Source organism: Syngnathus floridae, chromosome 21, assembly GCF_059516105.1.
Source record: "Syngnathus floridae isolate MCC-2025c chromosome 21, RoL_Sflo_1.0, whole genome shotgun sequence".
Taxonomy (NCBI): domain Eukaryota; kingdom Metazoa; phylum Chordata; class Actinopteri; order Syngnathiformes; family Syngnathidae; genus Syngnathus; species Syngnathus floridae.
The window spans coordinates 9,986,230-10,010,324 of NC_142433.1; the positions used below are offsets into that span (position 1 = coordinate 9,986,230).

At 46.3% G+C, this 24,095-nt stretch overlaps 1 protein-coding gene and 1 long non-coding RNA gene across 12 annotated transcripts; both read right to left on the minus strand.

The window, feature by feature from the left end:
• Positions 1–2,054: 2,054 nt before the first annotated feature.
• LOC148380541 (janus kinase and microtubule-interacting protein 3-like) lies at positions 2,055–16,675 on the minus strand. Of its 10 annotated transcripts, none has more exons than XM_088365045.1 (17): positions 16,501–16,675; positions 7,409–8,009; positions 6,957–7,150; positions 6,719–6,832; positions 5,377–6,487; positions 5,222–5,292; positions 4,981–5,085; positions 4,526–4,836; positions 4,248–4,310; positions 4,063–4,161; positions 3,744–3,977; positions 3,558–3,623; positions 3,428–3,496; positions 3,274–3,351; positions 2,984–3,217; positions 2,779–2,904; positions 2,055–2,409 (listed from the first exon to the last, which is right to left on the minus strand). In XM_088365045.1, the coding sequence occupies exons 8-16, from the start codon at positions 4,592–4,594 to the stop codon at positions 2,788–2,790; spliced, it is 1,029 nt and encodes a 342-aa protein (XP_088221171.1). In that variant the 5' UTR covers positions 4,595–4,836; positions 4,981–5,085; positions 5,222–5,292; positions 5,377–6,487; positions 6,719–6,832; positions 6,957–7,150; positions 7,409–8,009; positions 16,501–16,675; the 3' UTR covers positions 2,055–2,409; positions 2,779–2,787. The 10 variants fall into 10 exon arrangements, 7 of the variants coding, with proteins under 7 accessions (XP_088221171.1, XP_088221169.1, XP_088221173.1 ...); XM_088365043.1 differs by having other exon boundaries at positions 7,409–8,014; XM_088365047.1 differs by lacking the exon at positions 16,501–16,675 and having other exon boundaries at positions 7,409–7,625; positions 7,772–7,865.
• A 462-nt stretch (positions 16,676–17,137) lies between these two features.
• Positions 17,138–23,821, minus strand: LOC148380542 (uncharacterized). Of its 2 annotated transcripts, XR_015855006.1 has the most exons (6): positions 23,651–23,821; positions 23,450–23,527; positions 21,489–21,577; positions 17,689–17,718; positions 17,330–17,497; positions 17,138–17,217 (listed from the first exon to the last, which is right to left on the minus strand). It is a non-coding gene; the product is annotated as an uncharacterized LOC148380542 (long non-coding RNA). The 2 variants fall into 2 exon arrangements; XR_015855007.1 differs by lacking the exons at positions 17,689–17,718; positions 21,489–21,577 and having other exon boundaries at positions 23,651–23,813.
• Between the last annotated feature and the right edge of the window lie 274 nt (positions 23,822–24,095).

Here is a 24,095-nt window from a genome sequence, read left to right on the forward strand (position 1 = left end):
ATTTGTTTATCATTCTAATGGCCTCTTCAAAACTATTCTGGATTACTACTTTGGATCTATTCTACATTACTTGGCAACAACATACTCTGTAACAGATTAGGCAGTATAATCACATATGTTAACTTGAGAGTGCCCACACTCAATCTACTTATCGTGATGTGTTAAATCAATTACTGTTAGACATTATTTGTCTGATAATCTACCAAATCTTTGAATTGAAGAATTTGTGATTTAATTAATAGCTTGTTCAGGGTAATCAGACTTGTATATAATTCTAATGGCCTTCTTTTGAAAACTATTCTGAATTACAACTTTGGATCTTATATTACTTTGCAACAATCTACTCGGTGACAGATTAGGCAGTATAATCACATATGTTAACTTCAGTGCCCACACTGTATTTATTTATGGTTATTTGTTAAATCAAGTACTGTTAGACATGAAATAGGAAGTGTTTAACATAAATGTTATGGCTACTCACCATTGTAGCTCGCTCCTGGTCAATGATATGAGCCTCTTCTTGCAGTGGAAAACTTGCAGCCAACAAACACCGTGGAACCTAAAGGAATGAAATTAAACATTAACATTTCGCCCGGACCAACATTCACACGTACAACGCAACGCGGCTACACTTCTGCTATTACAAACGTAAATCTCCTTAAACACAACGAGTGTTACTTACCGTGTACGCTCTAGGCAAAATTGGATGTGATGCAATTCCAAATCTATCTGAAACGGCAGTTAAAAGTAGAGTTACATCAAGTTTTCTTTTTTAATCAACACAATCATTTACAACCGTTGACCAGAAAGAATCGTCGAAATTCGACGTCCCCCACAAACGCCACGCTCACTCGCTTTTCAGGGCAACAAAAGTACTTCTTTTTAAAAACGATGAGTTGTACTTACCGTGTACGCTCTGGACGGTCCAGTTGCAAGCAGAAAATAAAAATATTTCTCTTGTTAGTCGTATGTTACCATCCGCTGTGTCTTTGTCAACATCGCCGCCATTTTCCTACTTCCTGCTGCGAGCCGCGCCCACGGATTTAAATTTGGGCGGAAGCTCTTTCCATTGGCGTCGTTTTCGCGTATAGCAAATCCGATTGGTTGGGAAGGGTGCACGGTTATGCAGCCGAGGGGTCCTGTGATCGGTGGGACGTAAAGTAGGCGTCGACGTCACGTCCGCGTCACGTGACCACGACGTGGCAGACGTCATATAGCAACCGCTGTTTTGTTTAGTAGACTTACAGTTGTTATGCATTGACATAATGGCGCACACACCAAATAGATTTAAATAAATTAAATAATTCTTCTGCCCACTCTCTTTTAAACAAGTTAACTCTCCCCGCGGATTTGAATTCCGGCGAAAGTTACGCCCATCGACGTCACGTATGTCACGTGACCACGACGTGGCAGATGTCATATAGCAACCGCTGTTTTGTTTAGTAGATTTACAGTTGTTATGCATTGGCATAATGGTGTGCACTCAAAATAGATTTAAATAAATTAAATATTTCTTCTGCCTACTCCCTTTTAAACAAGTTAACTCTGCCCACGTCCATTGACGTCTTGTCTGCGTCACGTGACCACGACGTAGCGACGTCATATAGTAACCGCTGTTTTGACCAGTAGACTTAGTTATTATGCGTTGACATAATGGCGCACTGGTTAGCATGGCCACCTCTTAAGCATGATGATGCGGGTTCGACGCCTGATCAATGTTAGCATGGAGTGAGCTGAAGTGCATGGCGCTGAAGATTTGAATCTTTGAAATGCGCTGAGGTCTGACATATCAGGCAGAATGGTTTGCCATCACGTTCAACAAAAAATAGAAACTTTCCCACTCTGATTAAAACGTCCTGTGTTCATCTACGTATTTTCGTTTTGCTGTGCATCTTTTCCCTGCCATTTCGAGAGCCCAATTGACACTCATAGTTTAAAGAAATGTGTTTGCCCATCCTACTTTGTGGAATTTCACCACATGCGCTTTTGACCAAAATACCAAATTGAACTCAAGTGAAGCCAACACGCACAACCCCCCCCCCCACACACACACACACACACACACACACACAAATGTTGATATGAACATAAAAGAGCCGCATGCGGTTCGGGAGTTGCGGCTTGGCCAAACCTGTACTATACAACTTTATTTGTATAAAATTTTCACAACAGCTGTCACACAAACAAAGCGGGAAAAACCGAAGACGTGCGTGTTCCGCCCACGCTGGATTTATTTGCACCTTTGAAAAGACACCGTATTGCCGCAGATGTGGCAAAGAGTACTTTTGGGCATCTGAGACGGAAGGATGTCCAAAGCATCACGTCACCTGCTCTGGTAGGCATGGTGGTGGGACGTTGAGGTCAACCGCTTTGGGGTTGGCTGAATCTTTGATCGCAGGATGCCACACACTTGAAGACAGAAGCAGAAAATCAGAGCTAAATGCAAAATGTACTCACCGGTGACTCCAATTTTTTTCCCCCCTGAAGAAACAGCTGGACGGGTGGCCCCGGCTGGCCAGTGGGACTCTTGTTATTCTGACCCTTTTTAGTGCGCGTTTGGGGCAACAACCGTTTTTTGTGGCGCTCTCTTCTGGTTCAAAAGTGCCCTGCATGTGAATTTGCTTTTCCTGCCTTCTGATTGGATGAGCGCCGGTGTGACGCGGTGCCTCTGTCACCGTGGCGGGGGGTATACGTTGGCATCGGAGCGTCTGCCAACGTCTGAGACCGGCTGGCAGTGTATCGGAGGTGTCGAGTGCGGTGCCGCTGGAGCTCACTCACCAGCTGGTGTTAGGGCCACAGAATGAAGGCCAAGGAGAAGAATAGAAAGAGAAACAGAAACTTCTCCTCCAATTGTTTGATTTGTCTCTTCTGAGCTTCGATGAATTCTTTCAGCTCTTTGTTCCTCTAGCACGGACAAATGGAAAGTGGCATTCAAAAGCCAGTAAGCGTGCAAGTAAGTGCCGGGCTGGCTTTGGGCCCTTACCTGTTGCGCGCTGTGCAGCAGATCCATTCTCTCTTGGAGGATGCAAGCGTCGCGCTCCCTCAACTCGCACATCAGGGCTCGCTTCCATTGGTCCACGGCGCTCCTAAGCTCTTCTCTCTGATCCGCCGTCAGCACGTCATTCACGCCAGCGTGGCTGGCTTTTTCGCCGTCCGTGGCGGGGCAGTCCCGCTGCGGTAGCGCCTCGTACAACATGGCCTCCAGCTCCAGGATCCTCTGGGCCGCAATCCTCGTCCATCAGTGGTCCGGCGGGAGATTTGAGGGCGGCTTACCTTATGAGCCTGGTCCATGGAACACTTCCTGAAGTCCAACTCTTCATCCAGGTAGCCCTTCTGCTTGCAGAACATATCCTAGCACAGCTCAAGGTCAGAATTGTTGGGGCACATTGCCGGAGTTCCCCTTGGCTGATGTCGCGTGTCTGTCTACCTTCTCACTTTCAATGTCCAACATCTTCTGTTGAAGTGCTGACTTGGTCACTTTGATGTATTCTAACCACTGAGGAAAGGCTGCTGTCACATAAGCAGAATGCGAGAGCGTGCGTGGACGTGCGCGTTACCTTCTCGGCTAGGGTGAGAAGGGTCCTGGCGTGAATCACGACCACCTGCTCCTCGTTGGTGAGATTCTGCAAGAGCCCAAAGGCACAGCGTCAACAAGCTTCTTTCAGCGCAAAGCCTTCCAAAACTCACATTTGAGCCGCCGAGTCTCGTGGAGTGCGAACATAAGGAGTTCGACATACACTTACGGCGTTATAGCCCAGGATGTCCAGCTTCTTCATCAGATCACTGATGACGATGTCCGGGGGAAAGGCGCAAGGAGCAATGTAAGGTGTTCTGGGACCTCGGGTTAAGGTTAGGGTTGCGAGGGACGCCTTACGTACGCTCACGCCCTCGGCCTCGCAGTAGATCTGCAAAGGGCTGAGGCCGTCTGGGAAACGGACTTGCAGAAACTTCAAGACGGGGGAGCGCCACTCCCTCTCCTGAAAGGCAGAGGCATGCATCCGTCCGTCCGTCCGTCCGTCCGTCACATCTCTGGCCTCAACACGCTTGTGCGAGTCTTCCCACCTCCAGCTCCAGGATGCGGAACTCAAGCAGTTCGTTTTGGTCTCGGATATCCTGGATGTGCTCTTTCAGACGCGCTTCTTCCGCCTCCATCCGCCTGACCTGAAAAGACAGTCAGACCTCATCTGCGGGGCTTCCCGACAGGTGTGACGCCAAGCGACTCCGCCCAGCGCCTTTCTTTCCGTCACCTTTTCGGCCAACTGCTGATTGCTCTGACGCAGCAGCTGCTTCTCCTCCACCCACTTGACATTCTAGAAGAGACAAACGCGTGGACAGCTTTGGAATGTTGTGTCATTTTCATCCACAAATTCTTTGGTTGACTGGAAAATGACATTTGCTTTTCTCCGCATTTTCCCAGCCACGTTCGGGGTGGGGGGGGGGTTGGTCCAGTAATGCCAGACGGATGAGTGACTGAAGAATGTAGCTATTTTGTCTGAGAAAAAGGTGTGCTCATTGATGAGCTTACCTGTCCTTGTTGCTTCAGCGCTGACTCCAGATCTGCTACTCTGCTTTGATAGTGACCCATTTCTACCATCAGCTTTTCTCTGGTCTGAAAGGAGGAGGAGGGAGGCTCCTCCTCCTCCTTTCAGACCAGAGAACACCCGAGGCTGGGTGAGAACGGGGAGGCTGCGACCCGGCCGGGGGTTGCGGGAAGGGGCGCCACCTTGATCTCCTTCTCGGCGTCGTAGTCCCCTTCGCTGGTCTGGGCTAGCAGAGCGTAGGCTCGTTGCAGCGCTTGATATTCTTGCGTCAGCTGGCGGTAGCGAAGCTCCGCCTCTTCATGCACACACCAATGCAACACAGCACTAGTACCAGAATCAGTCAGACCGGCGACAAAGCACCCGCGACGCAAAGACGAGTCCGATTCCAGGCTGAAGAGGAATGTTTGGTGCCAATACGCTGGCAGAAATGGCGGGCTACCTCTTCGGGTTCCGTGTCGGGGGTTCTGTCGGTGTGAAAAGACAAGGACGATCCGTCCGAGTCCACCAACACGTCTTCGTCGTAGCCGTAAAATGTTTCGATGACCTGCGGGCGCGGAAGCAAACATCTCTCTGAACAAACTGAAGCGACACCTCACGATGAATCGACGAGAGGAACGATAGCGAGAAAAAGGCCATTTCATCTTGCGCAACACCAAGCAGCCGCAAACAAACAGACTCACCTTGCAGGACCTCACGCTTTGTTCCTCCTCAGAGATTCTCGACGTCGGTATCGTAGCAGCAAATCTCTCTCCTGTCGACACAAATAATCCGCCTTTGAGATTCTTTGGATGCAAAGGGAACGAACGGCTCCGGCGCAGAAACAAACGCGACTCACAATGACATTTCTGACATGAGCTCCTGTCTCCAGAGCCTGAAAAACACGTCACCGGCGATGATTGGAGGGACGCTCGTCTTTTCCAAAAGTGACAACTACAGGGTGTGTCAGGGTTTTCCAGATTATCGTATCATTGTGTTGCTTTGACTTTGACTGCGACCTGTAATAAATAATATTATTTATCCCCTATTTATCCCTATCGCTTATCCCTTCCTACACAAAGTTGTAAAACACCCCTTGCTATGTTTTGACTAGAGGTCAAGGGCTTCCTCTATTCAATCCACTCTTACACCCACCCTGTTTCTCTTAATTAAAATGCTCGTGCAGGAGCCGAGAGTCAGACTTCATTCGTACAACGGATGGACTCTCCACCTGCAGGTGTCCAAAAGAACTTACTTGTCTCCCGTGTGGTTCTTGCAAAATAAGTTGGAGCGAGCGCAACTCTAACAGGGTGCATTTTGCCACTAGCTGCCTACGGACAATGACGTCGCGCTCGCGGCTCATGGTTGACGGGCTGAGCAGCCGGGCAAGTCCGTCGTTTTCAGCGCACAGCGAGTGGCAAAGGCGCTGACAAAACGGGAGCTTTGAGCTGCTGAAAACGGCAAAACAAGTCTAAAGCGTGTTCAAACGCGTGCGCACAATGCTCCTGCTTGAAAGGTCGGAATTTAAGGGGCCAATTTTTTGGATGGCGGCCGCCGGCCAAGCTTTGGACGGAAAAGGTTTCCTGGCGACAGCGAGCGAGCGCGGCGCTGCCGTACGTGCACCGAGTCGCCTGCCTGAAGACCTTGGACAAGTCGTCGATGATGTGCCGCTGCTCCACAACTTGAAGGAACTCCATTTCACCGTCCTGCTGGCCGCAACCGCGGTCCAGGTCATTGAGCGAACTAGGCCTTCTCTGTGGAACACAAATGCAGTGGACTCTGTTGGCACGCCGCCGTTGTCCGCGTCGACTTACCAAGCTTGCCATCTCCTCGTTCTCCTGGGTGACAAAGCGCACTTTGTTTTCAAGGCGACACAGCACCAGCGAGAGTTCTTCATTCTTCCTGCTCAGGCGTTTGTTTTTGTACAGGAGTGGCAGAAACTGGCTTTCTGTTTCTCTCAGTCGCTTTAGCTGCAAGCATGAAGTGCGGGATGTGAAAGACGCACAACACGCGGGCCAGAACGTATCCATTCCTTTTGCATCGGTTTGAACGGAATCGTGGCTTTGGCTCCCAATAAAAGACATCTACCAGGCAACCGACTCGCCGCGCCGCTCAACTAATAAGCAAGCGCAATGGGTGCCTCGCTGGATGGCGCGCATCAAACGTAGCGCAAACCTTCAAGCGTGCCGTCAATAAATTACCAGTTCATTGCGCTCTTCAGAAAGCAGGGCGTTTCGATCCTCCAGTTTCCTGATGACTGCGCTGAGCTCAGCGATTTTCAGATGAAACCGTCGCGTGTCCCGATCCTCCTGAGACTGAAAACGCCCCGCAACACACACACACAAGCACTCGTTCAAAGTTCAAAACTGTTTTTGTGCTACCTTCCTCCAGCAACGAACTAAGTCATGCGTACTGCAAGTGTGTGATGAGGTGGCTTACGCAATGAAGAGGATTGCTAGTAGCGGCGTTGACCCCACTTCCAGGGTAGTTTAGGCCCGCCCTTTGGGAATCCCTCAGGGCAGCGATCTGCTGCTCGGCAGCCTGAGTCTGCAGCTGAAGGCGGTGGACGTGGCCGGCCCCAGGGCTTCATCCAAAACACTAACCGCTCTGTCTTTCAGCTTGATCTCATCCGTCTGGATGTACAAACGGGGAGCGCTCAGGCAGGCGGGCAAACTCATTTGCCAGAATTGTGACAAAAACAAAGAGAGCAACCGGCCAATTTTTTTCTTGAATCGACTAGAACACCTTTGCTGTGACAAAAGCGAAGCGAGCAACCGGACATTTTCTTCTTGTGAAATAGAATAGAATAGAATGCCTTAGGTGTCATTGCACTGCAGGTATACAACGAAATTGGGAACATAGCCACGCACCGCGCATCTGATCAGTCCTACCAGTCGGCGGATCTCCCTCTCGCAGTCTCTCTTGGTTCGGCTCAGCTCCTCCCGATGCTGGTGATGAGCCGATCGGAGCTCGGCCGCTCGGGACTGCCAGGCCTGCTGGGCCGCTGCCAGGGCTTCTTCCGCGCTCCTGGTGGAGGCGACACCGCTCGGTCTCCCGACACCGCCGCGTCTCCTCCACCTCCGCCAGCAAAGCGCCCCCCCTCCTCACCTGAGCAGACATTGCGCCACACCGGGCCGTTGAGACCGCAACGGAGCGCCGCGACGCTTACTGGGGACAAGCTACACAATACGGTAGCGGCCGCATCGAAGCCCGACGTGGCGTGCGGATAGTCAGACACGGATAGAGCGCATCACCTTGTCCATGGAGCCGTCCCTCAGGCTGAGGACCAAGGCATTCAGTCGCTGGATCTCTCCATCTTTGATTTTGATCACTCTCATCAGCTCCATTTCATGCTGCCGCAATAATGTCTCCCTGGTAATGGCTAACTCTTTCTGCTTCTCCTCATGGAGTTTGCTTTTGAGTTCCGTCATGGCGGCGGTGGCACGGTGGTGCTCCGCCCGCAGGTCCTGACTTCTCTCTCTCTCCAGACAGCTGACCTGACATGACTTAGACTTAGACTTAGACAAACTTTATTGTCATCTTGTCTGCACATGGTGCATACAAAACGAAATTCCGTTGCATACGTCTTACAACAAAGTAGTGATATTGCAGTTGAATAGAAGTAACATATCCTATGAAAATATATATATATACATATATACTATATATATATATATATATATATATATATATATATATTAAAAATAAGTGCAGCAGTGATAATTATGCAATAGTGCAAGTAGGCAAAACAGTATTCAAGAGTGTGCAGAGGAATGCTAAACCATGTATTAAACTTCTATTTAAAGGGTTTATACAAGTTCAGTAAAGTTGGTAGTGCGAGATAGTGCAAGATAGAGGTCCGTAGTGTCATAAAGTACAGTTCTGTGAATGTGTGATGCAGAGTTCAGTTTAGAGCTCAACAGTTCTAGTGTTCAACAGTCTGATGACAGCAGGGAAAAAGCTGTTGCAGAACCTGGTGGACCTGCAGCGGATGCTGCAAACCTCTTCCCAGAGGGCAGCAGGGAGAACAGTCCATGGTGGGGGTGTGATGGGTCATTGATGATGTTACGGGCACGGGACATGCAGCGCTGAGATGAAATGTCCTGAATGGAGGGAAGAGGAGCCCCTATGATCCTCTCTGCTGTCCTCACCACTCTCCTCACGTTCTTCCAATCGGAGGCGGTGCAGCCTCCACACCACACAGAGAGACAGCTTGTCAGAATGCTCTCTATGGTGCTCCTGTAGAACGTCCTCATGATGGGTGGGGGCAGGTGGGCTCTCCTCATCCTCCGCAGGAAGTACAAGCGCTTCTGTGCCCTCTTGACCAGTGCCGTAGTGTTCATAGTCCAGGTGAGGTCTTCTGTGATGTGGACCCCCAGGAATTTGGTGGTGCTGACCACCTCCACAGCTGAGCTGTTGATGATCAGTGGAGCGTGGTGAGGCTGTTTTTTCCTGAAGTCGACGAGGATCTCCTTCATCTTCTCCTCATTCAGGATCAGGCTGTTTTCTCTGCACCAGCTGTTAGAGATTTGTTCACTCAAACAATATCTTGCAAGAACCACACGGAGACAAGTAAGTCCTTTTTGACACCTGCAGGTGGAGAGTTCACTCACTCCAGAATGAAGTCTGAACCCTTGTTCCTGCGAGGGGATATTTATTAAGAGAAACAGAGTGGGGGTTGAGAGTGGGCAAATGGCCGAAGCCCCTGACTGATCAAAGCACAGCAGGGGGTCCTTCACGATGTTGTGTGAACAAAACACTTTGGTTGCTTCCTCTGCAGCTAGTCAATCAGTTCAAAAGATCTTAGCACTTTGTTCTACTACTTTTGTTAAGACAGGACAAGCGAGTTTAATTATTACAGGTTACATTCCAACATAATCATAGGATCAAACTAACCTGAAAACCCTAACATCTCCCTCCTGATTTATCATATGATTATGCCACCCCAAACAACAAACAATGATAGCAACACCTTCCAGTGAAGATGAGGCATTACCTTAATACCCCAGATCAAACTTATTGTGTAAGCGAAAAACCTGCTGGCCAGATGTTATTAGCAGGAAAATTCTTACACGGTCCCTTTGGCCTAGGCGACCAGAATGCTATCAATAAAAAATGAAAAGAAAAACAAAGAAACAGTACATCAGTGCATCCATTACTTGCGAAGCATATTTGATGGTCAAATCAACAAGTTTCCGTAATACATGCTCAACAGAACAGCATCTACGCAATCCACGTCTCATTATCATTATCACATCTGTCACGTCTAAGAAGTTGTATATGTGCTCGCGTTTTCGTCAGCTGATGATGGACTAGTCTGTAGGTGTGTTCCGTCACACACACTGGCGCACACGCTCGTGTCCAGTTGGCGGGCAGCATCGGATAAACCTTGTGACCACAAAGCCACCAGCCATTCTGTATGAAGTATGTTCCGTTCGATGGTGTAGCCATGTTGGTTGGAGAGCCCTTACACCTTGAAAACGGCTCTCTCATCCTGGCACACAGCGGTGATGTCCAAAGCTCCCATCCAGTTCCCTCCTGGAGAGCAGTCGTCGTCAATGCATTTGTGGGTCCTGCAACCTTGGATGTAACATGTGTAGTCAGCAAGACTTGGAATGGTCCCTCCTGTCGTGGCTGGCCCAGTTCCTCCTTTTGATGACTTTGATGTAGACCCAGTCTCCTGGATTGATGGGGTTGTCGACCTGTGAGGAGGAAAGATCAAGCGGCAGTAAATTTGTCTTTGACACAGTTTGAGCGTCCTGATCATATAATCTGCCAAGGACTGCTCTTTATCTGTTGCTTGCAACTCTCGTAGTCAATTGTAGTGCCCATTTAACTGGTAAATAGGAGTGTTTGTGGGAAGAGTTTGAACACCTCCTAATGATTCCCTTTAACCAAAAACTATTTATGACAGGGGCGTTCCCATTTATTGCCTCCTGGTTTAAAAGAGATTGTCTTACCCATGCCTTCTTTCTCCTCACACGCTCGCACCCACACAGGGTGTGAACACACACACACACACACACACACACACACACACAGAACACACAGACAAATAGATTCTAATCCATCGCTCATGTAGCTTCTTTTGATAGAATCTCCTATTGGTAACTGTATAGCAGACGTTTGAGCATATAATCCCATACTCTGCTCTCTCGCTTCTACTTTTTTCCTGTCGGTGCAGTCGTATGTGGCCCCTATTGCAGTCATTGTCTTGTTAACTGTCGCCGTGTGACTCCTATGCATGATTGTGTGAATGTCAAAAATTGAACGTACCTAACTTTCTGACCATCCAACCTCCACTGTGGTACAAAAAACCTTACTATTGTATTGAGTAGGTACATTGAGCAACCTAGCTTCTTCCTGACTGCCAAATGTCCTGTTCTAAAATTTATATAACTCGACCTCTACGTCTTAAGCTTGATGAGCCAAAATATCAGATCTTGCTCTTGTTTCCTACCGTTTTTAGCCTATTTGTTGTATCCAAATCCGTTCAATCTCTGGTTATAATGCTTTTCTCTGTAGCCCTACGTATTTTTCAAATTTTTATTTATTTATTTATCAAATCTCCTCAGTTCTGTCAAACTCAGTGCACAATGAATCTCCCTTCCACTTTGAACCAAGCTTCACCAAATTTGGTAACGCCGTAGCAAGGAGTGCGATTTGGTTGTCGGACGCTCCAAGTCCATATCTTTTTGCTGCACTTCACCCTCTCAAGTTGGTGTTCTTTTGTTGTTGCTTCAGAGCGACCCCATCCATCACTCTTGAATGAGTCCATTGTTCAAATGAGTCAATTTTCATCATTGTGAGTTCCTCCGCTTTTCACTGTCTTTTCCGTCCCCGAGGATGTTGTCTGTCCTCCGGAGTGTACTTGTCCTTCTCCAAGCACAACAGTAGTGTTTTCTTGTCCTTCGCCAAAGGTCAAAGGTGCTTCAGAGCCAGGCACCATTTTGTAGTTGTTCACGGCTGCAGGTGAAGTCTCGGATTGGGTTTCAGGGACCCTGACACTGAGAATGACAGGCTGGGACATCAAACTTGTAAGACTATCTCCAAATGTAGCTGCTTCCATCAATTTGCTGGTAACGTTTGTTTACCAAACTTCAAATTCTTCTAATAACAGCGGTCTCGTTTTTATATCGTAAATCCTGCAACTCATCCTATTTTTGAGCTACATTTTATCTATTGTTCCAATTTAATCGGACAGTATGTTGTCTTCAGTATCATTATTGAAAATCAACTCATCGAGGTCTGCTTTCCACATCAAGCCCTGATCTGTATGTCTTGACCTTTCACATGTTATTGTCATGCTTGCTCAAAAATGTGACTTCGAGTATGGTGCTGTGAATTCTCAATCTCCCCAATGAAATTGGATCCCACCTCGTAGTTCTTATCGTTCTCATGTTCCTGTTAGCCTGCAATTTTCCATATCAAAAATGTTTTCTTTTGACTGTCTTTCTTTTGAACCTCTAAATCTCTCGTGTTGCTAACCTATCTACACCAGAACAAAAAATTTACCACAGTATAACACCAAATGTATTCGAAAATTCATTGTCATAAAGTGTTGTATTCTTACTATCTTCCACTATCTGTCCTACTCACTCCCCCCTTTTGAGGCTTGGCAACACCCATGTCTCACACCTTGACAAACTTTTTGGGAGAACGCGTTCTGTACTACATCTGATCATACCATCATCATTTAATTTGACTTTCTTTCCAAAACGCTTCTCAATTTCTCAGTTCACACATCTTCTACATGTGTTACTGGTTCTCCAGTTTTTTCTCTAGTTAATTATCAATCCAAAAGCTACGTGTTTCTTTCTAACATTCAACCTGCTCAAAATCACTCTTTCATCAAAGTCGCTCTACTAATTTTCTATAGTAGTCGCCAACGACTTCAACCATTCAACCTTTCATTCAAGCAATCATTCATCAATGCTCATCATATGCATCTCACACAGTCTCCAAAAAGGAGTCATACTATCACATTGGTCCCAATTCATCCAAGCTCACCACACAACATTCATATATCATTTTCAACTCAGGTTTCCTGGTGGAACAATCCACCAGTCCAAAAAAACTTAACTAAAACAAACAACTGGCAAATTAATCTGAATTTTTTCTTTGTGTTTAAATTTGAAGAACTCAATCTCTCAGATTTAGCTTGCATTTAGAATTTTGTATAATCAACCAATCAATTATTCCTATTAAATGTAGCATTGCAAAATCTTAAATTCACAATTTAGCTTCTTCCAATTCCTGAAAGCATGTTCTGTCGTTTTTTTTTTTTTTTTTTTCTTCATCAAATTTCTCATGTGAGCTCGACACTTAACATACACTAGTGTGGATTAGTTTCTGCTCGCAAACAGATTTCTCTCTTTTCCTCTCATTTTTATCTGTCAAAATTGTTTCTGTTCTGCGGTGTAAATTGAATAGACAACAGTCTAGCAAATTTCTTTATATTAAAAGTTTAGCCAATCTTCATCAATTTGGGACTCTAACTTTAACACATACGCACACACATGCACAGCTCTCGCGTGCAGAAGGTAGGTCTCAACAACAATGATTCGTCACAGGCTGGCCATTTCCTGTGGTCGATCATGAGCTGGTCCCTCCCATGCACACGAGGACAGCACATTCTAATTTTATTTATTTATCTTCTAGAAGCAAGTTGCATTTCTTTACCACTTGATTTGCATATTTTAACTTTAGTGTAACACAAATTGAGCTCTAGTCATTTGTAATTTGGGCATACAAACAGCATTGTCATACTTCTTGGATGGACAAGACTTCTAATAATCTAAAAAAATTCTAATAATCTGACAATGACATGTTTTGCTGTCATATGGGCATCTATTCTTTCTTTCTCTGTATGAGCATAAGCGGTCAAAGAGGAGGAAGCTTGTCATGCTAAAAATTTGGCTTTTCCTCTGCCCCTTCCTGCACCCTTTGATTGATATTGCTTTGCAGAACGACACTCTCGTGCAAAGTGTCCTCGTCTCCCACAGTTCCAACAGTTGTCTGAATCTGATGGGGGTTTTGATTTGAATGGTGGCTTGCGACGTTGTTGGTATCTAACTCTTCCTCTGCCCCTTTGGGAACTTTGGTAGAAGATTGTTGTATCTTCATTTAGATCATTATCATCATCTAGATGAAATACATCAAAACTTCTGCCTTTCTCAATCCCTTTGTCAGCGTCTCTGGGCCACTGCATGTTTTTTGTAAACCAAGCAGTGTCCGCTTCCACCAAGTGTTTTCTCACCCAACTGCCCAAGTCAGGGAGGAAACCAGTGAGGAGCGGAATTTTAAGATGTTGCTGATAAGCACTCTCATCTGCATCATTGAATGGGATGCCACTATGTACCCAGAATTCTTTTTCAAATCTCAATTGAATGGCGGCTTCATCACTTTTCAACTTTCCATCTTTTGTCTTTTGGATTTGTTCTCTTCTTTCTTGTGAAGCTTTCAACCACATTTTAGCACAATCCAATTCTCTCTCTTTTCTAATTTCCTTGTATTCCATACATATTCTTTCACTTCAGCATGTATTGCATACAATTAAGAAATCTCCTTGCCATGAACTTCTCATCTCAAAGAAGAGCAGAGCAAGAGATTTACCGTTCTTATTTCCCATCTTAATTCTAGTAGTTTTAGGTTATACAATTTCTTTTTCTCAAAAATATTATTATTATTATTACTTATTTATTTCTTTTATGTCTTTGAGGATCCTCAATGCAGGTTTAAATTGACCTTTCAACAAATTACTAGCCTGTATTATTGCCGTGGATCAATGCTAGAACTGCTATTTAGTCAATTTATCCTACCAGTCACACACTCAATCACACAAACGCCAGCGCTTTTTTAGGCCTCATGGCTCGGACAAACCAAAGCCGTATCTCATAGCTCGGACAAACCAAAGCCGTATCTCATAGCTCGGATAAACCAAAGCTGTATCTCATAGCTCGGACAAGCCAAAGCCGTATCTCATGGCTCGGACAAACCAAAGCCGTATCTCTCGTGCACACAACTTAAGGCCTTTAACTTACTTGTTCCCTTGGTTCGTTGCACTGCCGGGTCCCGTCAATCCACCTCTGTCAGACGAAGGCAGACCTAAGATGCTGGCCCAGCGAAGAATTCTCTTCCCAGGACTTTCTTCTCCAGGTCCTCCTAATGGACACTGGCTTGTCGACAATGCAGCACGTCCTCCTTCGTCAGCCAGATAGCGGGTATGAGGGTCCCGGGTTTCGGCACCAAAATGTTAGAGATTTGTTCACTCAAACAATATCTTGCAAGAACCACACGGAGACAAGTAAGTCCTTTTTGACACCTGCAGGTGGAGAGTTCACTCACTCCAGAATGAAGTCTGAACCCTTGTTCCTGCGAGGGGATATTTATTAAGAGAAACAGAGTGGGGGTTGAGAGTGGGCAAATGGCCGAAGCCCCTGACTGATCAAAGCACAGCAGGGGGTCCTTCACGATGTTGTGTGAACAAAACACTTTGGTTGCTTCCTCTGCAGCTAGTCAATCAGTTCAAAAGATCTTAGCACTTTGTTCTACTACTTTTGTTAAGACAGGACAAGCGAGTTTAATTATTACAGGTTACATTCCAACATAATCATAGGATCAAACTAACCTGAAAACCCTAACACCAGCCCACCAGCTGCTCCACCTCCTCTCTGTAGTCCAGGTCGTTGTTGTCTCTGATGAGCCCCACCACCGTTGTGTCGTCTGCTGACTTCACGATGTGATTGGTGGTGAACCTGAGGACGCAGTCGTGTGTCATCAGGGTGCACAGCAGGGGGGCTCAGGACGCAGCCCTGAAGGGAGCCTGTGCTGAGGGTGATGACATCAGAGGTGTTCTGTCCGACCCGGACTGACTGAGGTCTGTTGGTGAGGAAGTCTAGCAGCCAGTTGCGAAGGGGGGTGTTGAAGCCCAGGTGTTCCAATTTTCCTACCAGATGCTGTGGGATGATGGTGTTAAACGCTGAGCTGAAGTCCAGGAACAGCCTCCGCACATGGGTGTTCTTCTCCTCCAGGTGAGCCAGGCTCAGGTGAAGAACGGAGGAGATGGCGTCCTGAGTGGAGCGGTTTTGCCGGTCGGCAAACTGGAACGGGTCAAATAATAGGGGGAGTCTGGAAACGATGTGACCTTTAAGCAGCCTTTCGAAGCACTTCATCATAACCGGAGTCAGTGCAACAGGCCGGTAATCATTAAATGAGGTGATTTGAGGTTTCTTCGGCACCGGAATGATGGAGGCAGTCTTAAAGCACGCCGGCACTGTGGCTTGGCCCAGCGAGGTGTTAAAAATGTCTGTGATGACCCCAGCCAGATGACTTGCACATTCCCTGAACACACGCCCAGGAATGTTGTCGGGGCCAGGGGCCTTACAGGGGTTGACTCTCCTCAGGGTCTTCAACACATCGGCGGAGTCAAGGCAGAGTACCTCCTCTTCCTGATGGGGGACAGTTTTAACTGCTGGAGTGCCGTTTAGTGCCTCGAACCTCCCAAAGAAGTTATTTAGACCATTTAGAAAGTCAGCATCAACTACACCCACCGGGGGGGGGGGGAGGGTGAGTTGTAGTCTGTAATCGCCCGTATGCCTTGCCACATACTCCTGATGTTTTTGACGTCGTGGAAACGATCCTGAAATTTTCGACTGCGGTCTCGCTTCGCTATCCTGATGGCACGGTTCAAGTTGGCTCTCGCTGTCCTCAGTGTCTCCTTGTCGCCAGACTTGAAGGCAGAGTTCCGCGCTCGTAGCGTTTGACGTACCTCCTCAGTCATCCAGGGTCGTTGGTTGCCCCGGGTGATGATATTCTTAGTGGTGCTGACGTCCTCGGTGCATTTGTTGATGTAGGCTGACACAGTCATGGCACACGCATGTCTAATCTACATCGGGAAAACTGGGAGGGAGGGAGGCAGGCAGGGAGGCAGGCAGGGAGGCAGGCAGGGAGGCAGGCAGTGTCTGTCTGTTGAGGTTTTCACCTTGTTCTTCTCCTGCTGAAGTTCTAACTGGACGTCCATCAGTTTGGTTCTCAGCTCGTCATTGGCGGCCTGAAGGGCGTCCGTTCGCTCCGCCTTGGCCCGCCCTGCCGGAGCTCGTTTGGACATCTCTTACTCGAGTCTCGCCCGGTCGTCAGTCAGAGATCACAACATTTGTACCAGGAGAGCACAAACGCAGCGCTGTTTTCCACTGGCTTCGAACTCAACTTCAATCGGTACCGTAACTTACAACATCATAAACATAGAACTAGCTTGAGTTATTCATTGAATAAATGCATTTGGTTCTTCAAAACTGCATCACGCAACATAGCGTGACCGAGACGGCCGTTATCCACCTGCGTGAAGTTATTTGGTGAAATGAGATGTTTAAGACACCATCGTTCTGTCTCTATGTAGATGAAGGGAAATAATCGATTGCTGAAGGTCCAAAGGTGTTGTGATAAACAAATAAACATATTAGTGATTAGTGACATATTTGTGATAAACATATTAGGCAGGATAATCACATATGTTAACGTGACTGTCCACACTGTATTTATTTATGGTTATTTGTTAAATCGAGTACTGTTAGACATGAAATAGGAAGTGTTTAACATAAATGGAAGACGAAAGGGGTACTCACCATTGTAGCTCCTGCTGGTCAATGATACGAGCCTCTTCTTGCAGTGGAAAACATACAGCCAACAAACACCGTGGAACCTAAAGGAATGAAATTAAACATTAACATTTAGCCTCAACCAACATTCACAGATACAACGCAACGCAAACTACACAAACGTAAATCTTTTTAAACACAATGAGTTGTACTTACCGTGTACGCTCTAGACGGTCCACTTGCAAGCAGAAAATAAAGATATTTCTGTTGATAATCGTCGTGTTTGTATCCGGTGTCTCGCTCAAGGCCATTGCGCCCACAGATTTGAATTTTGGCGAGAGTTCAGCCTATTGACGTCATTTCCGCGGTGTAATACCCGCATATCTGAAACGGCAAAGTTAAGAGTAGAGTTAAATAAAGTTTTTAGTCAACGCAATAATTTACAATCGTTGACCAGTCGAAATAATCGTCGAAATTTGGCGTCTGTGGCTGGAAGCAGACGCCGAGTTCGACATTCCTCCCAAACGCCACACTCCCTCGCTTTTCAGGGCTAAAAAAAAAACAGTTGTAATTACCTTGTACGCTCTAGACGGTCAAGTTGCAAGCTGAAAACAAAAATATTTGCCTTGTTAGTCATCGTGTTACTAACCGCTGTGTCTTGTTTGCCATAATTGCCGCTTTCCTACTTCCTGTTGCAAGCCACGCCCACGGATTATAATTTTGCCGTGAGTTCCGCCTATTGACGTCATGTCCGCGTCACATGACTGCGACGTAATATTATCTAAAACTGTTTGTGCGGTATTGTGTTGTTCTGTGCGGTATTGTGTTATTCTGTGCGGCGTCGTGTTGTTCTGTGCGGCGTCGTGTTGTTCAGTGCGACGTCGTGTTGTTCAGTGCGGCATGGTGTTGTTCAGTGCGGCATGGTGTTGTTCAGTGCGGCATGGTGTTGTTCAGTGCGGCATGGTGTTGTTCAGTGCGGCATAATGTTGTTCAGTGCGCCATAATGTTGTTCAGTGCGGCATGGTGTTGTTCAGTGCGGGATGGTGTTGTTCAGTGCAGGATGGTGTTGTTCAGTGCGGCATGGTGTTGTTCAATGCGGCATGGTGTTGTTCAGTGCGGGATGGTGTTGTTCAGTGCAGGATGGTGTTGTTCAGTGCGGCATGGTGTTGTTCAATGCGGCATGGTGTTGTTCAGTGCGGGATGGTGTTGTTCAGTGCGGCATGGTGTTGTTCAGTGCGGCATAATGTTGTTCAGTGCGGCATGGTGTTGTTCAGTGCGGCATGGTGTTGTTCAGTGCGGCATGGTGTTGTTCAGTGCGGCATGGTGTTGTCCAGTGCGGAATGGTGTTGTTCAGTCCGGGATGGTGTTGTTCAGTCCGGGATGGTGTTGTTCAATGCGGGATCGTGTTGTTCAGTGCGGGGTGGTGTTGTTCAGTGCGGGATGGTGTTGTTCAGTGCGGCATGGTGTTGTTCAATGCGGCATGGTGTTGTTCAGTGCGGGATGGTGTTGTTCATTGCGGCATGGTGTTGTTCAGTGCGACATAATGTTGTTCAGTGCGGCATGGTGTTGTTCAGTGCGGCATAATGTTGTTCAGTGCGGCATGGTGTTGTTCAGTGCGGCATGGTGTTGTTCAGTGCGGCATGGTGTTGTTCAGTGCGGCATGGTGTTGTTCAGTGCAGGATGGTGTTGTTCAGTGCGGCATGGTGTTGTTCAATGCGGCATGGTGTTGTTCAGTGCGGGATGGTGTTGTTCAGTGCGGCATGGTGTTGTTCAGTGCGGCATAATGTTGTTCAGTGCGGCATGGTGTTGTTCAGTGCGGCATGGTGTTGTTCAGTGCGGCATGGTGTTGTTCAGTGCGGCATGGTGTTGTTCAGTGCGGAATGGTGTTGTTCAGTGCGGCATGGTGTTGTTCAGTGCGGGATGGTGTTGTTCAATGCGGGATCGTGTTGTTCAGTGCGGGGTGGTGTTGTTCAGTGCGGGATGGTGTTGTTCAGTGCAGGATGGTGTTGTTCAGTCCGGCATGGTGTTGTTCAATGCAGGATCGTGTTGTTCAGTGCAGCATAATGTTGTTCAGTGCAGCATGGTGTTGTTCAGTGCGGCATGGTGTTGTTCAATGCGGCATGGTGTTGTTCAGTGCGGGATGGTGTTGTTCAGTGCGGCATGGTGTTTTTCAGTGCGGCATAATGTTGTTCAGTGCGGCATGGTGTTGTTCAGTGCGGCATGGTGTTGTTCAGTGCGACATAATGTTGTTCAGTGCGGCATAATGTTGTTCAGTGCGGCATGGTGTTGTTCAGTGCGGCATGGTGTTGTTCAGTGCGGCATGGTGTTGTTCAGTGCGGCATGGTGTTGTTCAGTGCAGGATGGTGTTGTTCAGTGCAGGATGGTGTTGTTCAATGCGGCATGGTGTTGTTCAGTGCGGGATGGTGTTGTTCAGTGCAGGATGGTGTTGTTCAGTGCGGCATGGTGTTGTTCAGTGCAGGATGGTGTTGTTCAATGCGGGATGGTGTTGTTCAGTGCGGGATGGTGTTGTTCAGTGCAGGATGGTGTTGTTCAGTGCGGCATGGTGTTGTTCAATGCAGGATCGTGTTGTTCAGTGCAGCATAATGTTGTTCAGTGCAGCATGGTGTTGTTCAGTGCAGGATGGTGTTGTTCAATGCGGGATGGTGTTGTTCAGTGCGGAATGGTGTTGTTCAGTGCAGGATGGTGTTGTTCAGTGCGGCATGGTGTTGTTCAATGCAGGATCGTGTTGTTCAGTGCAGCATAATGTTGTTCAGTGCAGCATGGTGTTGTTCAGTGCGGCATGGTGTTGTTCAATGCGGCATGGTGTTGTTCAGTGCGGGATGGTGTTGTTCAGTGCGGCATGGTGTTTTTCAGTGCGGCATAATGTTGTTCAGTGCGGCATGGTGTTGTTCAGTGCGGCATGGTGTTGTTCAGTGCGGCATAATGTTGTTCAGTGCGGCATAATGTTGTTCAGTGCGGCATGGTGTTGTTCAGTGCGGCATGGTGTTGTTCAGTGCGGCATGGTGTTGTTCAGTGCGGCATGGTGTTGTTCAGTGCAGGATGGTGTTGTTCAGTGCAGGATGGTGTTGTTCAATGCGGCATGGTGTTGTTCAGTGCGGGATGGTGTTGTTCAGTGCAGGATGGTGTTGTTCAGTGCGGCATGGTGTTGTTCAGTGCGGCATGGTGTTGTTCAGTGCGGAATGGTGTTGTTCAGTGCGGCATGGTGTTGTTCAGTGCGGCATGGTGTTGTTCAGTGCGGCATGGTGTTGTTCAGTGCGGCATGGTGTTGTTCAGTGCGGCATGGTGTTGTTCAATGCGGCATGGTGTTGTTCAGTGCGGCATGGTGTTGTTCAGTGCGGCATGGTGTTGTTCAGTGCGGCATGGTGTTGTTCATTTCGGCATAATGTTGTTCAGTGCGGCATAATGTTGTTTAGTGCGGCATGGTGTTGTTCAGTGCGGGATGGTGTTGTTCAGTGCGTTATAATGTTGTTCAGTGCGGCATGGTGTTGTTCAGTGCGGCATGGTGTTGTTCAGTGCGGCATGGTGTTGTTCAGTGCGGCATAATGTTGTTCAGTGCGGCATAATGTTGTTCAGTGCGGCATGGTGTTGTTCAGTGCGGGATGGTGTTGTTCAGTGCGGGATGGTGTTGTTCAGTGCGGCATGGTGTTCAATGCGGAATGGTGTTGTTCAGTGCAGGATGGTGTTGTTCAGTGCGGCATGGTGTTGTTCAGTGCGGCATAATGTTGTTCAGTGCGGCATGGTGTTGTTCAGTGCGGCATGGTGTTGTTCGGTGCGGCATGGTGTTGTTCAGTGCGGCATGGTGTTGTTCAGTGCGGCATAATGTTGTTCAGTGCGGCATGGTGTTGTTCAGTGCGGCATGGTGTTGTTCAGTGCGGCATAATGTTCAGTGCGGCATAATGTTGTTCAGTGCGGCATGGTGTTGTTCAGTGCGGGATGGTGTTGTTCAGTGCAGGATGGTGTTGTTCAGTGCGGCATGGTGTTCAGTGCGGGATGGTGTCTTTCAGTGCGGCATGGTGTCGTTCAGTGCGGCATGGTGTCTTTCAGTGCGGCATGGTGTCATTCAGTGAGGCATGGTGTTGTTCAGTGCGGCATGGTGTTGTTTAGTGCGGCATGGTGTTGTTCAGTGCGGGATGGTGTTGTTCAGTGTGGCATGGTGTTCAGTGCGGCATGGTGTTGTTCAGTGCGGTATCGTGTTGTTCAGTGCGGTATCGTGTTTCTCAGTGCGGTATCGTGTTGTTCAGTGCAGTATCGTTGTGTTGTTCGTATTGTGTTTAACACTTAGCCTCTAACACTTAGCCTCTAACACTTAGCCTCTAGCATCTAGAAGGTAAATAAATAGGAAGGAAGGACTCACCGGTGACGCTTTCGCCCACGTCCAAGCGTTGTACTTTGTATTTTCATCCTTCTGACAGTGGAAAACATAGCCAACAAACACCGTGGAACCTAAACGAATGAAAGAAAACTATCATTTGGCCACAACCAACATTCACAGATACAACACAATGTGACGTGCGGGGTTGAGGTTAAAGGTTGAGTGAAGGGCCCTCGTTTTAAACTACTTTTTTGAAAAGGATTGGGAACAAGTAAGACGTATTTAATTTATTTAATGGGAAGTAGTAAGAGCTATATAATTTAATCTATGTATTTTATTCTATTGTATTGTATTCTGTTGTATTCTTTTGGATTGTATTCACACTAACCCCACTAAAACTTCAGCCCACAAAAACTCGCCTCTGGCGCCTAGCCTCTGGCACTTAGCCTCTAACACTTAGCCTTTAACACTTAGCCTTTAACACTTAGCCTTTAACACTTAGCCTTTAACACTTAGCCTTTAACACTTAGCCTAGAAGGTGAATAAATAGGGTTAAAGGTTGAGTGAAGGGACCTCGTTTTAAACTACTTTTTTGAAAAGGAGTGGGAACAAGTAAGACGTATTTAATTTATTTAATGGGAAGTAGTAAGACTTATTAAATTTATTTAATCTACTTTTCTTCCCAGGCAAAATTTGATGTGCTGCAATTCCAAATTTCCAAAGTGAATGAAGGAATGAAGTCCTTTAAATTATGATTTTGTATAAATACTAGGCATTAACACAAAATCGACGGCACAAAATGGGCAGACTTTACTTGTTTGAAAAGGACTGGTTACAAGACAGACTTTTTTAATTTATTTAATGGGAAGAAGACTTATTTAGTTTAATTGATCTATTTTTGTTCCCTGGCAAAATTCGATTTGCTGCAATTCCAAATTTCCAAAGTGAATGAAGGAAAGAAGTCGTTTAAATTATGATTTTGTTTAAATACTAGGCATAGACACAAAATCTACGGCACAAAATGGGCAGACTTTACTTGTTTGAAGAGGACTGGTTACAAGACAGACTTTTCTGATTTATTTAATGGGAAGAAGACTTATTTAGTTTATTTAATCTATTTTTGTTCCCTGGCAAAATTGGATTTGCTGAAATTGTATTTTGCCAAATCTTGCCTTGAGACCTGATAGGAAGTATTAAACGCTTAGTTAAATCAATACAAGTTGGTAATAAGAGCGAGTAATGTTGGTTGAACCGATGAATGAAGGTTGAAAGCAATTTAAATTATGACTTTGTATAAATACTAGATATTAACAGAACATCTACTGCGCGAAATGGGCAGAGTTTACTTGTTTGAGAAGGAGTGGCTTATTCAAAACTAAGATTTATTTAATCTGTTTGTTCCCAGGCAAAATTGGATGTGATGCAATTCCAAACTTCACCACATGATGGTGCCCAATTTTGACTTCATAGGACATATTAAACACTTAGCTTGTTATTATGTTCAAGGTAATCAGATTTGTTTATTATTCTAATGGCCTCTTCAAAACTATTCTGGATTACTACTTTGGATCTATTCTACATTACTTGGCAACAACATACTCTGTAACAGATTAGGCAGTATAATCATATCTGTTAACTTGAGAGTGCCCACACTCAATCTACTTATCGTGATGTGTTAAATCAATTACTGTTAGACATTATTTGTCTGATAATCTACCAAATCTTTGAATTGAAGAATTTGTGATTTAATTAATAGCTTGTTGTTATGTTAAGGGTAATCAGACTTGTATATAATTCTAATGGCCTTCTTTTGAAAACTATTCTGAATTACAACTTTGGATCTTATATTACTTTGCAACAATCTACTCCGTGACAGATTAGGCAGTATAATCACATATGTTAACTTCAGTGCCCACACTGTATTTATTTATGGTTATTTGTTAAATCAAGTACTGTTAGACATGAAATAGGAAGTGTTTAACATAAATGTTATGGCTACTCACCATTGTAGCTCGCTCCTGGTCAATGATACGAGCCTCTTCTTGCAGTGGAAAACTTGCAGCCAACAAACACCGTGGAACCTAAAGGAATGAAATTAAACATTAACATTTCGCCTCGACCAATTTTCACACGTACAACGCAACGCGGCTACACTTCTGCTATTACAAACGTAAATCTCCTTAAACACAATGAGTGTTACTTACCGTGTACGCTCTAGACGGTCCAGTTGCAAGCAGAAAATAAAGATATTTCTGTTGATAATCGTCGCTGCTCAGTGGCTCACGGCCATCGCGCCAACAGATTTGAATCGGAGGTTCGGGCAATTACGTCATATCCGCGGCACATGACTGCGACGTAATACCCGCTTATCTGAAACGGCAGTTAAAAGTAGAGTTACATCAAGTTTTCTTGGAACCTAAACGAATGAAAGAAAACTATCATTTGGCCACAACCAACATTCACAGATACAACACAACGTGCGGGGTTGAGTTTAAAGATTGAGTGAAGGGCCCTCGTTTTAAACTACTGTTTTGAAAAGGAGTGGGAACAAGTAAGACGTATTTAATTTATTTAATGGGAAGTAGTAAGACTTATTAAATTTATTTAATCTACTTTTCTTCCCAGGCAAAATTTGATGTGCTGCAATTC

What these genes read in the sequence shown, in the direction of transcription:
- LOC148380541 (XM_088365046.1), bottom strand. Translation starts at nt 4,594, where the DNA reads ATGGTAGAAATGGGTCACTATCAAAGCAGAGTAGCAGATCTGGAGTCA. An exon ending in ATCAGCAGTTGGCCGAAAAG is followed by an intron (nt 4,162 to 4,247) that starts GTGACGGAAAGA and finishes CTGTCTTTTCAG; the next exon opens with GTCAGGCGGATGGAGGCGGA. An exon ending in CCATGGACCAGGCTCATAAG is followed by an intron (nt 3,218 to 3,273) that starts GTAAGCCGCCCT and finishes ATTGCGGCCCAG; the next exon opens with AGGATCCTGGAGCTGGAGGC.